Source organism: Python bivittatus, unplaced genomic scaffold (assembly GCF_059951505.1).
Source record: "Python bivittatus isolate LINGU-HERP-01145 unplaced genomic scaffold, Pbiv_v1 ctg000070_np1212, whole genome shotgun sequence".
Classification (NCBI taxonomy): domain Eukaryota; kingdom Metazoa; phylum Chordata; class Lepidosauria; order Squamata; family Pythonidae; genus Python; species Python bivittatus.
The window spans coordinates 15,596,841-15,611,921 of NW_028277034.1; the positions used below are offsets into that span (position 1 = coordinate 15,596,841).

The window sequence follows — 15,081 nt, forward strand, 5'->3', positions numbered from 1 at the left end:
TAATTCATCCTTTGCATCTTTTGGATTTATTTGCAGTTCTAGACACAATGTAAACTTAAATCAAGCAAATGTTTAGGATCATGGTAGAGCAATGAGGAATCAATTTTCAGTTTTCCCTTGGGGTGTGCAAACCTACTCTATTTTAATTCTGGAGTTTCAGTCCAATCAATTTATCAGAAGCTCTTATGCCCTCCAAAGGGGAGCAGTGTAGCCTCCACAGCAACCCTCCAGACCCAACTTCCCTTGCTTACGTCAGACACCTTGAAAGGGACTGAGAAGAAACGGCCTTGCAATGAGGCTAGCATTAGTCAACCCAAACACAGCATCCTGAGACTGGTTGCAGGGTGGAGTAAGATTTGTTTTACCTCTATGATATTACCCCATGCTAATCTATGGTAGAATATAGGTTTGCTTTCTGAATCTGGGCATTGGGTCAGATGAGAGAACCAAGGGAGAGAGCTCTGGATTGGGCAACTGGTGGTCTCTCTAATGAGTTGCAATCTCTCATGCATACATCCAACGAGCAGCAATCCAGCTGCTGCCTTTGGAATGACATATTCTATCTCTTATAAAGAGTCTCAGGGTCATGTGCTACTTTTGTAAAAGACCAGTTATTTAACAAGCTTCAAAAGAACATTGTGTCCCCCATTGTAGGGGAGATGGGCGGGGGGAGAAATCCAACAAATAAATAAATAAACATGCAGCTTGCAAGAAGTGTCCTATTTCCATTACCCCAGACCTACCACATATTTAGGCTATGCATTTATACATGCTTACTGGGAAATAAGCTCGACTGAAGTCAATCGCCATATTGGAATTGGTCTTATGAAGACAACACCATTCACTTTAAACAAATACAGTAACAGTTACAATTTAAGTGTTTTCCAACTCAGAAAGTCCCTTCCTTCCTTCCTTCCTTCCTTCCTTCCTTCCTTCCTTCCTTCCTTCCTTCCTTCCTTCCTTCCTTCCTTCCTTCCTTCCTTCCTTCCTTCCTTCCTTCCTTCTCTCTTCATAAAAGAAGTGCTCCTTAGCTAAAAATACTGTAGCCAGAAGTCCTCTTAAAAGCTAATACAAGGCATAATAGATATGAAATCAAGAAGACCAAGAGAGTATATTCTAATCACAGGGATCAGGATCCCAACAGATTCTAAGCAATTAGAAACCTAATAAGGTTGAGAAAGGAGTGGAAATATTCATTTTAGACTTGCTTGTTAACATAGATTTTACCTGGTGGGTGCTACTTGTTTGTTTGTTTGTATTGTTCTGAAGATGTGTTATTACTGAGCTAATTTTATGTTTTCATGTTCTACTTGAACTTGTAAACTACTGTTGACACTACATGCATAACACACCACGGGTACTTTTAGACAAGGTCTTGCACGATCACGCTGCCTTATGAAGGATCCAGATGATGTCCGCTATTCATGAGCTGCCCTCGTTGCATAACATTTCCTCTGTCTAGTCTGCAGCCTCGTTCCAACTGAATTGAGCCTGCAACCTTTGGCCATTTCGGTTGGGAATCCTGGGAGTTGCAGTCCAAGTCAAGTAGACTCCTCCAGGATGGGGAAGGGGCACAAGTGCTACCACCCAAAAGGCTTTCTGCCCTTATTAACAGATCTTTTTCTCCTGAAAAGGAAAAGGGAGAAATGGAAGGCTGTCTCACCCAATCCATTCATAGGTTCTGGTAGGTGAAAGGCAGTGCTATTCTAAATTAAAGCCTCATCTGTAAACACCGTCTGTCTACGTGCTGCTAGCTAGACATGTATGCGGTCAGAGCACAAAAATACATTACTGCTGCCAAAGTTATGATGATGATGGCTATCGGCATTATGCGATAACTGAGCGAGTTCTTCCTACATGAAGTCCGAGCACACGAACAGATCCTTAAACTGGTTCACGGGGATATAAATACCGCCTCGACAACGCTTGCCTCCTGCGATGACACAAGGAGAACGGAGGAAGCCCCGATCTTCCCTCGCCACCCCGCTCCATCTTTCCCTCTAACCGCTGCTGGGATTATCACCCAGTCCCGCTGCCGCCCAGGGGCTGGCTAGCCGGGCATGGCAGCGGCTGGGTCTGAGACGCCCTCCCGCCTTACCAGGCTCATGCTCGCCAGGATTGTCGGAGATCTCGATGACCAGCAACTCCCTGCCCTCGAAGCTCCGGCCCACAGTGTAGATCCTACTGATGGACGGACACTGCAGCCACACCGACACCAGCGCTTCCCGCAGCTCCGGGTAGCGGTGGTACTCGAAGGAGATGCCGTCCTCCTGGCTCAGGCGCCGCCGCCTGTTTGCCCCTCCGCCGGCCGCTGCCGGCGCCTCAGGCTCGTCCGCTTCAGTATCCTGCAGACAGAAATTGCTGGGCAAGGCGCAGAGCGCCAGCAGCAATGGCCAAACCCGACCTCGCCCGGCCATGCCTCAACTGCAGCCCCGGGGAGGAAGAGGCGGACCGTGCCTGCCTTCTGCCCGACCAGCCAGCCGCCTCGCCTCGCCTCGCCTCGCCGGGGTTTGCCGTAGCGACGCAAGCTGAGCTCGGGCGTGCTGTCCTGCTGGTCGTCTGGGCTAAACCTGCTCCATTCAGGAAGGGCGGCAGAGTCAGAAGCGCTAGTCCTGCAGGCTGTACTACTCGCTCCAGAGCCCAGGGGAGACGCAGGATGTACCACTTCCGCGCAGGGGATGCTGAGGGGACGTTCTGTCACGCACTGTAGATCGAGGAGCCGCGTGGGTGTCCGGGGCGCTTGTCTTGCTGAGCGCGTCCCTTTCCTAGACGCTCTTCAGGCTTGAACGAGGCCCGCCGAGGCGACGCCATCGCGAACTCGTTCTCTTTCTGGTGCCAATTATGGTGCCGCTGAGAAACGTACTGTATAGGAGTGGAGGCTGTTTAACGTTTGGAGGACGTAAGGAAGCAGGTTGGCTTCAGAGGGCCTGGCAGAACTCTCTAATCCAAATGCCTGCAAATTGGATAGCCGTCAAAAGGCATCCCGTGCAGGCCCAAGATGGCTCTTGCCTGCCAAGACTTATGCCCCAACCAGAGGTATGGTGCTTATCATGCCACATCACTCAGTTGTTTCCACATATACAAAGGCCCTTTGTTTTCTTTTACGTGGTGGAGGGTTTTTTTGACATTTGTAGTCAGTTCTTCAATAAGATATTCAAAGCCATTTCCATCTTAAAAACTACATATTGCTAGCAAAAGTAGGTACTGTGAACATAGGAGAGCTGAATCCTTCTCTCCCACCATATACTTTGGATTCCACTCCAGGCCATAATCATTAGGATATAAAAGTTAAATGGACTGTCATGACAGAGAAATCCTGAGAGGCAGATCTAGAATTTGTTTCTGGTACATGATTTGTAATACCTAAGTATGGTGTTTGGAGCGTTGGACTACTGCGCTGAAGGGCTGTACCCCTTAAGACTGAAAAAATGTGCTGAGAAGCTAGGTGTTAACGGTATTTGGGGGAGAGGGGGCATTCTTGTACTTCCATTAAGCGAGGACCAACCTGTTGTTAAAACACGGCACAAAGAAGTTGCAGGTTTACATTCTGAGAAATGTCAACTAAATGCAGTCAACCAAAACAGATAGTAAAACAGGTTGGTCAATATTACCTGAGGAGCCCTTAAAAAAAAAAAAAAAAAAACACACCCTTGAAAATATGACACAAGATGATCTAGGCATTGAGTTAATTGAATAAAACCCAATTCAAGGAGCAAAGGCGTAAGAACCTGGCCAGTAAGACCCAATAATTGATTGACCATATCTGGGTTGCAAAACCCAGTTTCTCCAGTTTGTGAGTCTTTGGTGCCACTTTTCCAGCCCAGATCCGGTAGTACTAAGAGCAATACTGAGCCCTCGTTTGCTCTCCATTAGAAAAGCGACATGCTTCGTTTGCCCAGATAGCCTGAGCTATGCGTTTTATTGCATTCACTATGTCTTCTGAATGGAAGATTGTACGACAGGATTGGCGTGGAAGCCTGCGTCCCTTAGCCCGCTTCCACCAAATATCGATTTCATTTAAGCGAAAGAACAGAAAGGAGGAACGCTTTTGCGGTTTCCATGGTACCTTCCCACCCTATAGCATGCCGCCTATCGACGTTGGTCAAGTGACCCTCACTATAGGCTGTCCGTAGAATTCTGCCCATCTTCATTCCTTCCTCCAATAGGAAGGTGTTGTCTGTGTTGTCCGGCGAACGCAAGCCTGATCGTGACGCTTCGTCCCGTTTTAGCCAATCAGAGCAGCGCAGCCTTTCGGCTTTCAAGACAGTATCATTGAAGAGCCCCCGCTGAGGACGAATCTGCGGCTTTTTTGCGGGGATCTCTGCGGAGAGAGCTGGCCTTTGCTGGGTAAGTGAAGCAGGCATCGCTTTAGTGCGAGTCCGTGGCTTTGTTGATCTGCGCCTCTCCCCGTTTTTTAACGCGGCATAATCAGCCGTTCTCATCGTACGGAGGACGGAATTGCAGGAACAGGCGCCGTTGAAGCCTTTCCTTTCGGCACGTTAGCATGTTAACATACGTTAACATACGTTAACTGTTAGCATATTAACTGAGGTTTCTGAATTCCGGGGAGGGGGATTAATTTGTTTGTTGCAGATGAGTGGATAATGGAAAGGTACTTTTCCCTCCAAGGACAGGGCAGGATATTACTCATAGTTTTTGCCTGGAGTGGCAAGATGGGGAAACATCTGAATGAGGTAATTTGGTCCTGGCCTTTTCTCTAAGGCACTCAAGGCAATGTATTTGTCCCCCACGTCATTTTCACAAAAATCCAGCGTAGCAGTAAATTACATGGGCAAATGTTTTAAAATTGCTTAGTGAAGATTAAAATCTGTGTTTCCCAGCCCTTTGTTGCTGGGCAAGGTTTGTTTGTTCAAATATTACAAACAAAGCTTCCCCAGCCTGCTGATCTTCTTTAGCTGTAGGGGTGAGCGATTAGAATTGTATTGCAACACTTCTGGAAGCAACAAGTAGGGACGTCTGCTGCGATACCACATTACCTCATCCAAAATACTTTCACTGGTAAGTGACTATATTAAACAATGACATAAATTAAAACAAGTCTGGATAAAAATCATTTCCATGAGGTAGCCAATTACTTTTATCTTGGCTCCATGTGAAACCACCATCGTATTCCATCAGTAATTTGTAAACACATAGTGATCCATTACAATTGGTCCTGTAAAACTTTTTGGCTCCTAGATGTGTAAAAATTGTGCTTTACAGGCACCTGATCTGGCACCATACTCAAATGCAAATCATGTTCATATCCTGAGAATGAGGACAATTATGAATCTCATTCTTTTTGGAATTTTTACATGAGATATAGATGAAAACACTGTCGAAACATACTTATCTGCAAATATAAGTTGTAACCATCACAAATCTGATTGGGTATATATGCTGCCTGAAGAGTTGTTTTATAGGATAAAAGATTAATATTGTACTGCTGGGTTTTTTTAAAGTCTTTTCATTTACTGAGTTCTCTCAATAATTTGACATTTTACAGATTCATAGAAACTCTGTTGAGAAGCTATCGGTGTGGTGTGCCAGAACTGGATGATGGCAAATAACGATAGTTTTGAAATACTGCATTCTGCCTACCTTGCTGCAGAATACATAGACTCTTTGCTGCCTGAGAATCCGCTACAACAACCATTTAAAAATGCTTGGACCTGTATGCTGAATAACTACACTAAGTTTCAGATTGCAACTGTGGGGTTGTTTCTCGCTTATGAGCTTTTTTATTTTTTAATATGCTTACCTGGATTTCTATTTCAGTTTATACCTTACATGCAACAATATAAAATACAACAGGTAAGATAGAATTTGACATTGTAGGAGGAGAGCCCTGTTAGACTATAGTGGCAAAAGATCACGAGGAGTTTGGTAGCACCTTATCTGACTAACCAATCTTATCAAAATGGATAAACTTTCATGATTTGCCACTCAGTTCATCAGACTAATGTAGGATTTAAATTGGGCTGAGGCAGGGGAAGAGAGGGCAAAACAGGTTAGTTAGGCTGTACCTATCAGTTAGCATTTGTAGGGGTTAAAAAAACTCTGCGTTTCTCACTGAGATTGCTGAAACTTTTGATATACGCAAGTTCAGTAACCTCTCGTTCAGTGATGGATTTAAAGTCCTGTTTTTCCAAAACTGGCACTTTGAGATCTGCCATAGAATGTCCTGGGAGGTTGAAATGCTATGATACTATTTTGTTCTTGTTTTGAGTCGTGATATCAAATTTCTGTCCATTGATTCTTTTGTGCAAAGTTTGCCCTATGTAAAGTCCAGAGGGACATTACTGGCAGATGATGGCATGAGTCACATTATAGGAAGACCATGTGACGATACCTCTAATCTTATGTGTGTATTTCTTGTGGCCTGTCATGATTTTGTTGGTGCAAAATATTACCCAATATGGGCTGTAGTTAATAATGGGTGAGTGGTTTGGGCTGCAACAAAGGTGGTGTTCTGTTTTTCTGTTTCTGTTGTCTATCTTTTAATAGCTCCTCCCCAGGAATTGATCTGACCCTATTGATTTCTCTATTCATTTTCTTGGATGGTAGTTCAGTCTCCTGAATGCTTGGTTTAGTTCCATCAATTGAGAATCTGTGTCAAGTTGGTCTGAACACATATAGTTGTAGTGTAGAGCCTGGCTATAGATGACAGATTTGCTGATGAACTGGAAGCATGTAGGCATGTTTTGCAATCTGTAGGTTTCCTGTAGGAAAAGAGTTGTATTCTGTAGGTTTGTCACCTTGTCCTGGCAAAGTCCTGGTCTGGTTTAAATTTTAGGGTAGAGATGACATTGGTGATTAACCTTTGTTTGTGGTAAAGGATGGTGACCAGATAGTTGAAGAGTTTCTTGGAGAGAATATGGCATTATTTTGACTAATCTGTGTAGTATATAGATAATAGAATATGTATGATGCCATGTTGTTTTAATCTGGTTAGAAAAATGTTTGTTCCTGTTTCAATGTTTTGGTAAGGTTTGAGTTCTACCTGGCTGAACATAGTACTTCTTGTGGTGCTCCTCCTCTGCAGGAGGAGAGCTGTGTTAGTCTCTGTTGGTAAAATATCAGAAGGAGTCTCATAGCTCTTTTTTCTGTCTTGCAAATGTCATTGAAAACTCATTTCGTTAGATGCATAGAGTGACTAGATTTATGTAGCATTTAAATTGGGGTGAGGAAGGGTGAAGCAAGGGGAAAGATGGTGGTTATCCAGATGCAGATTACATTTAAATTAAATTACGATTAAACAATAATAGTGTGTTAAAAAGCCATTGTGTTTGTTGAGACTTTCTGTGATTGCCTGAAACCTTTAGCTGTATGTCGCTTCAGCAACCTCTTGCTCAAAATAGTCAATTTGAGGACTGCCACAGAGTGTCCTTGAAGATGAAAATGCTCTGACATTACTTTGTCCTTGTTTTTGCATCCTAATGTCAAAATTGTGTCTGTTGATTCTTTTGCGAAAAGTTAGCATCCAATCTCAATTCTGGCTGGAACTGTTGAAAGCCATGATCAAAACAGACTTGAAACTCTGGTCCTTAAATTAAATTAAATTAAATTTACCTACTAACCTATTATTTGGCTACACTTAACTATAATGATCTATTCAAAGATGTGTCTTAGATAACATACAACAGTAAAGCACAAAATAATATGTGAAAGTTGAAGCATTCCATACAAGAAATGCTAAACTTCAGTAGTTACACCCAAGGAATTGGCAGTTGAGTGAAATGTAACTTTTTAAAAAATAATGAGAACAAAGAGCTTTTCTGTCAGGCTTGGAGTCAGTCACTGTTGAAAAAGCTCTCGCCAATGTGGCTACAAATCAGACAATATTTGATGCAGAAAGAGAAGAAAAGTCTGTACTGTACATCTTGAACGGTGGGCAGTCCTTTTTCTGAGTGAAAGCAGACACATACATTGTTCTTGCCCACAGAAGACTTTACTGAAACCAGAGCTTTAACTAGACTTGTTGGTGGAATATATTGTATGAGTTATTTGTTGAACAGTCACTAATACTTGTATTGATTAAAGTGCATTACAAGAAATCTCACCTAAAATTATTAGCCTATGTCTCAGCCAAGAACAAATAAAATCAGGGAGCATTTCCCTGATTTAAAAAAAAAAATGGTTCACTTACTCATACCCAAACTGCCTCATTTCAAGAATGCACTATACACAAAATACCAGTGGAGGATTCTTCTAAACTGTTAGTTTATTTGGGATGGCTATCCACTGTTATTTCTTCAGAGAGGCTTCAGTCTCCTTCCTCTTTAGCTCCCTTGTCATCCTTCAGTGCCTAATGGCTTTTTTCCACCTGGAATTGTGGAAGGATTCAGTAATGTTTTATTTATACACACATGCACACACACACACACACACAGATATGTATTATAGCGGTTTTATTACATTTTGCAGGGTAATATATGGAACCCAAGTGAAGCAACTTGCTTTGCTGCAGTCCTGTGCATATTTACCATGGAGAAAGTCCCACTGACCACAGTGGCAGTTAAACTCCTAAGGAAACATGCCTAGCATTGCACTTTTAAGAGAACCCTATGAATGGGCAGTAATTCTCTCGTCTCGGTAACTGGAACGAACATAGGCATGTGGGGTGGGGGCAAGGAGAAAACGTGCATCCTCCACCCTTCACATGTAGGAGACATTGTAACACAAGTACAGAAGTGCAAAACCTATGTTGCGATACATGTTTTGTGATATTGATATCATGTAGTTGGGAACAGAGGCCTGTGGGAAAGATGTAATTAATTTCTAATATGCATTGTTTAATTATTTTTTCTTTCTTTGCTGCTGTTATAGGATAGACCAGAAACACGTGAAGGACAATGGAAATGTTTCAAACAACTTATGTTCAATCACTGGGTTATTCAGCTGCCTCTGATATGTGGTACCTATTATTTCACAGAATATTTTAATATTCCCTATGACTGGGAAAGCATGCCAAGATGGTAAGTAATATCCAGTTGTTTTTCACTATTAATTTGTTTGTTAAAATACGTATTTTCACAGATTAAAAAAAATGTAAGTACTATGCTGATGAAGGACTGGGTTTTGGGAGAAATTTCTAGACGTTCTGACCCAAAATGCTTTCTACTCTCTGGTTTAGTAGATTCAAGCTGATTAAAAATACAATGGCAAGAGAGTGAAGCCTTAATTTAACAGACTAGTTGCAGGGAGGCAGTGTGTGTTATTCCTAATTGTCTGTTAAATTGTGGCAACGTTGTGCAAATTTTGTGATTTCTTTATTTGTTCTAGAAAACAAATGAAAATGGAATAGGTTATAACGGGTTTCCGTTATGCACGATGTGAACCGAATCCTAAGAGTTATGTTAAACCTAATGTAAACTATACCATGTGTAACTCCTATGTTTCCTGTCTTGCTTGAGCAATGATTTACTTTGCTGTGCTTGTTACCCCAAGAGGAAAAAAAACTGAATAAAAGTTCTGCGTGAGTTAAATGTCTCTGGTTTCTAGTCTTGGTCTCCGGATAGGTTGTACTAATCTGCGAGTATCTCCAGAACTAATTTTCTTTTAAAGGTTTGTGATACTTGCCCAGTGTTTGGGATGTGCTGCAATTGAGGATACCTGGCATTATTTCCTGCATCGACTCCTTCATTATAAGAGAATATATAAATACATCCACAAAGTACATCATGAATTTACTGTATGTATTGCCTTAATTTTCTTGGATTACATAGTTAAGCTATAATCATATACACACTTACCAGAAAGAAAGTTCCATGAAGCTCATTGGGACCTGCTTTTGTGTATGATTGCAACCTTAAAATTTTGCTGCAATGGGCATGTGTTAGTTAATATTTTAGGAAATAGGGAGAAGAAACTGGAAAATGTATTATTTATTGATATGATTTCCTTACTGTTGCCCTTTTTGTATCAGGCCAGAGTGATCTCCAAGAGAAGGGGAAGAGTTTTAACTTAAATATTGCAGTAAACCAACACTTTTTTTCTTTCTTACCTATTAGTATTTTTCTTAGCTAACCTGTTATTAAGCAAGAAGTATATTGTCTCTTTTCTTTATCAAGAACACAGAGCTCTTTTTCTTCTTAGCATCCTTTACCAACTGTACCTCATGATGAATGTTAGCCTTCCTGGCACTGCCCCAACAATACGGGCTATATTGGTTCGTGTTCAGTTGCGCTGCCTTTGAAACGGCAGTGATACATCTTAACCAGCCTTGGTTCATCATACATTGTAATATAATTGAAGGTCAGATGCAGTTTCACAAGATGGGCATATCTTTCCTTCTGTAGTGGTAGTAGCCTCAAATCAAGCAAATTGCAATCTGAGAGGATTTTTGATAACTTCAGAAAGTTTTGCCTGAGTGTGTAATGAGTGTCATGTAAACTGCAAACGTAATAATCTGCACTATATTTTATATATTTTACATATGCCTTATTCTGTTCTGTTCTATTCTTTATATTTATGACCTCTATATCTGTCCACTAGACTAATATTGACAAGACTGCCGAGCAACAACTCCACAGGCTCTCAAGAAAAATCTTTTCCATCACTTGATGCCTTTCATCCTTTAAGTGGAGATAGTCAGAGGATTTTTGCAGAATCAGACCATTAAGATCAATCCTCTCTCCAAGTTCCATCTTACATTTCATCTTTTCAAAAAATTACACTGTGAAACATTTTTATATTGTCAGCTTTCCTTGAATAACTGATTTGTGTCTCTGAAATAAAGAGTAAGAATTTAGTTTCAAGCAACCTCTTTAGCATGACCTTTTTAAAATGTCACAGAAAACTTCACTGAATACACATTATATAAGTTTGCTGATCTGTAGACTCTTCTTCGCGTGCCTTTAACTCATACAGTATCCACGGTTCTATAGCACCCACTGCCTTAAGGAACTTTCTGGAGTTAACAGTAGCAAATATTCTTCCATTTAGAAATGAATTCAATTTATTCAGTTCCGCATTTCCTGAAAGAGTCCAAGGTTAGCGTATGAGGGAAAAAAATCTCCTGGAACAATATGGTCTTATTGAAGTATAGATATAAAATATTTTCCTCCTCAGTATGGATACACCCATACATACACCTAAACTTTTTTATTTATATATATATATATATATATATATATATATATATATACACATACATACATACATACATACATACATACATACATACACTTTTCCTCAGGCACCATTTGGGATGCAAGCTGAATATACACATCCTCTAGAAACTTTAATTCTTGGAGGTGGATTTTTCATTGGAATAATCGTCTTCTGCAATCACCTGATTTTGCTGTGGGCATGGTTAATTTATCGTTTGATTGAGACAATTGACAGGTAATCTAACTTAGTTATGATTCTTTGTGCTCACATACACAAATTTAAAATTATTAGATTTTATCCTCTGTGTTCGTGGGTGAATGTTTGTGCGTACATGTATATGCCTGTTTGTATGTATATTGTGTACACACACACACACACATATACATACATATATACACATATGTACATACATACACATACCAAATAATGTATAGATAATTTAAAAAGATAATTCTTTTTAAATCAGTCCTTAAGGTGTAACTATTAAGAACTCCCTGTAAATGATCTTTTTTTAGGAATCCTCATAGAAGGCTGATAATCCTATGCATAGTTACCTGGAAGTAAGTTTTAATTGAAATTAGTGATTCTGCATTTGATTAAATATTGTTAGGATTGGTTTGCACATAACTATTTGAAGAAAGAGTCACTAACTTCTCACTGAGAAGCCTGTAAATTTTTCAGATATTCTTTGGACATGAAGGTTCTCGCTGCTTTAATTGAATATAGTCAGTACCTCCTGCATTCAGGACAATTGCATAGCCTCATCAATTTCAGCAGCAGCTTCAAGAATATATATTTTTGCAGTGAAATTGAATAATCATAAGATATAATATTATCCCAGGGCTTGGAAAGGACCCGATAGGTGGATTAAAAAGCCACATTCAGTCTAAATATCTGGTTAACTGTGTAACCATCAGTAATAAATTTATATACCGCCTGACTCCCAGCAGCCCTGGGCTGTTTACAAATTGTTAAAAAGAAAGCAAAAGAGAGCAAAGATGGCACAGAAAACAAACCTGGGTGGGAAGAAAGAAAGAAAAAAAAGAAAAGGGGGCTCAGTCACACTGGCCAAAGACCTGGGTGAAGCGACAGGACTTCAGGGCTCTTTGAGACACCGGTAGGGTGGGGCCATTCAAATCTTGGGGGGAACCTCTTTCCAGAGGGCAGGTGCTGGTGCAGAGAAGGCACTGTGCTGGGGTCCCGATAGATGGCAAAGTTTAATCCATGGAACTTGAAGCACGCCAACCCTGCCAGATCAGATTGGCTGGGCAGATACTATGGGAGAAAATGAGTAAGAATGAGAAAAACTCATACTTGACTGGGCTGCGAATGTGTATGGAGCATAATCACCACATAGTAAATTGTAATCATATGTTCCGTACCTCTTCCCAGAGTTGAAGAGAAGTGAATTCAATATTTTACTCCTCTGCCTGTTATAATGGTGACAGTCTTTGAATAGGCACCTAATTTTTCTGGAATATGTGACATTTATTTAATGGACTAGTACAGAAATAAGAAATATAAGAAAAGCAGATGAATTTTAGAATTCATCTGAAGTGATCTGAGGCGGGAGATAGCTTTGTCCCCTCTGTTGTGGTCAGATCACACTCTGGTGACCTGAGATTCTCTTATGCTGCCCCCCTCTGCAGAGAGGTAGGACCTATTTGATTGGTCTGCCTCTGGCGACTGATGGATCTGGTGGGGTTTCAACGGGAACTGAGGGTTATTCCTGAGGTTCTTACTGTTTTTATGGCTTTTATTTGTAAGTTGCCTAGAGTAACTTATACTGTGAGATGGGGGGGTGTATAAATTTGATTTATAAATACTGTACATAAATGTGAGAAATGGCTTCAAATCTTTAATTGTGCATTCAATTATTTTTCTTTTTAGTGGCTATGATATTCCTCTGAATCCTTTACATTTGTTGCCTTTTTACGCTGGGGCTTGCTTTCATGACTTCCATCATATGAACTTCATTGGCAATTACTCCTCAACGTTCACATGGTGGGATAAACTCTTTGGTACCGATTCGCAATATAGGACTCACACAGAGAAAGGGAAGAAACAAGAACACACAGAGAAAAGAAGATGGAATAAATCTCCCATTTGCAACAGTATTTGGAGCATCCAAGAGGCAAATGGCTCCCATCTTACTTTTGATTAAAACTGGAAAACATAACACATGTTGCAGATCAAAGCAAAATACAGCTTTTAACAAACAATCAAGCTTGGGTATCCAGTAGGAAAAAAACATTCATTGATGCATTTCCCAAATGATCGTCCTTTTTCTATCCTGTACATAAATCAGATACATTATATATTTAAGAAAAGATTAAATATGACCATTTACTTGAAACTATGTAAAAAAAACAAAAAAAAGATGTACCTTAAAAATAAAATGACGGTGGGGGGGGGGTTGGGGTTCTTTTTTGTTTTTGTTTTTGTTTTGCTTTTGATTAATGCCAACCCTAAAGTTTAAAAAGATCAGCCACATTGGGATCACTAAATAAAACTCTTGTGGGAATCCCATTTCCTAATTAGATGTTAAAAGGTAGATTGAAGAAAACATCTTAATTTGCTAGAAAGAATATTTTTACTTGGTTTTAATGAATGTTATTGTAATCTGTTTTGTACATAACTGTGAATGACTGGTGTGATTTTTAAGATAGTTTGTCTTATGGGTGGCGGCTGATTTTTCTCAAGCTTTCTCTACAGCAAATAAAATGATATTGAGGTCTGGGCTATTATTTCCTGGTTCCTTTTTATAACTATTCAAGCAAAATAAACCCAGTAACGATTTCTGAGTAATAGTTGCAGGTGTGTATTCTTAAACATTGAGCATCTATATCTATACCAGCTTTCTCGGAAGTTACAGTAATCGTGGACTGAAAAAGCACCATGTCCACAGCAACCACTTTGTTCTCTGCCACTACGCAATGGCAGCTGCTGATAATTAGGGAATGAGGCCACTGAAATTCAGCAGTGGAGACCGTAGATGATGATGTACAACTTCCAGTCTGTCACATACAGTCAAAACTCTCTCTCGATAAGTTCATGGTGGAACTGCAGCAACTTTCCTTAGATTATATTGGATACTTCTTGGGCTTCCTGACCTAGGATGGAAAAGGCTGAATATGTAGAACCTGCTTAATCTGGACTCTAGCTTTAGAGAGCCACAGAATTTCCCCTCAAGTCATCTACATCTGCTGTACAGATTAGGCGGAGTACAGACAATGAAGTTGTGCAGCTTTGAGGCAGTGAGCAGTGTGTAAGTGCCAGCCTTTTCCACTTCTGATGTTCCCTCAAAGCTTGTTTTGCTTTCCTACTAATAAAAGTGATTTACAGTTTAACACAGTATACGTCTAGAAGGGGCTTCTAGGGGAAAATGTTTTATTTACACAAATGAAATCAAATGAAGGAAAATCTAAATTTGAGTACAACAGGATTGGTTGGGGAACTGCATTTCCTTTCAAGAGTTGCCTTAAGGTTTTAAACTACATGTGTTTGTTTATTCTTACAGATTTTTTTCCCAAGATGGCAGGATGCCACTGCAAGCCTCCTTATCTCTCTCCCCACACACACTTTTAGGCTTTATTTTTGTTTTATGTAATTTGTATTGTGTTTTTTATTTTGTTTCTGTTTAATCAGGTAGATAGGAGAATCAGCCCAATGTACTCCACAGAGATGAATCCCTCTGTGTCACTACACCTTACAACCAGAAACCCAGCCCTGCACATTTAGGTAGAAGCGTGCAACAGTAACGTTGAGGCCGCAGATTAAAGACATTGATGTCCAATTAGGTCTGGCATCTCTTCTCAAGAACATACTCCAAACATCTTCTTCACCTCCACAGACCTGCTAGATACCGAAGTCAGATTACATTCCCTAAATATAAGAGGGCCTTTTCCTTGGTTTGATTTGATGGCCATCGTGCTGCAGTTAGAAATCGTCACCCACATTTTATTG

At 40.5% G+C, this 15,081-nt stretch overlaps 2 protein-coding genes across 2 annotated transcripts in view; one reads left to right on the forward strand and one right to left on the reverse strand.

The window, feature by feature from the left end:
• CPE (carboxypeptidase E) overlaps positions 1 to 2,783 on the reverse strand; it is a 51,857-nt gene extending 49,074 nt beyond the window's left edge. The window contains exon 1 of the mRNA XM_007437913.3: positions 2,099 to 2,783. Within this exon, the coding sequence (XP_007437975.1) occupies positions 2,099 to 2,417 (319 nt within the window). The 5' untranslated portion in view covers positions 2,418 to 2,783. The remainder of the gene's footprint in view (positions 1 to 2,098) is intronic.
• Positions 2,784 to 5,532: 2,749 nt separating this feature from the next.
• LOC103059956 (methylsterol monooxygenase 1-like) lies at positions 5,533 to 13,862 on the forward strand. The gene is made up of 5 exons (XM_088132580.1): positions 5,533 to 5,814; positions 8,830 to 8,978; positions 9,568 to 9,694; positions 11,201 to 11,349; positions 13,006 to 13,862. Exons 1-5 carry the CDS (start codon positions 5,557 to 5,559, stop codon positions 13,277 to 13,279), a joined length of 957 nt encoding a protein of 318 aa, XP_087988706.1. The 5' UTR covers positions 5,533 to 5,556; the 3' UTR covers positions 13,280 to 13,862.
• Positions 13,863 to 15,081: the final 1,219 nt, after the last annotated feature.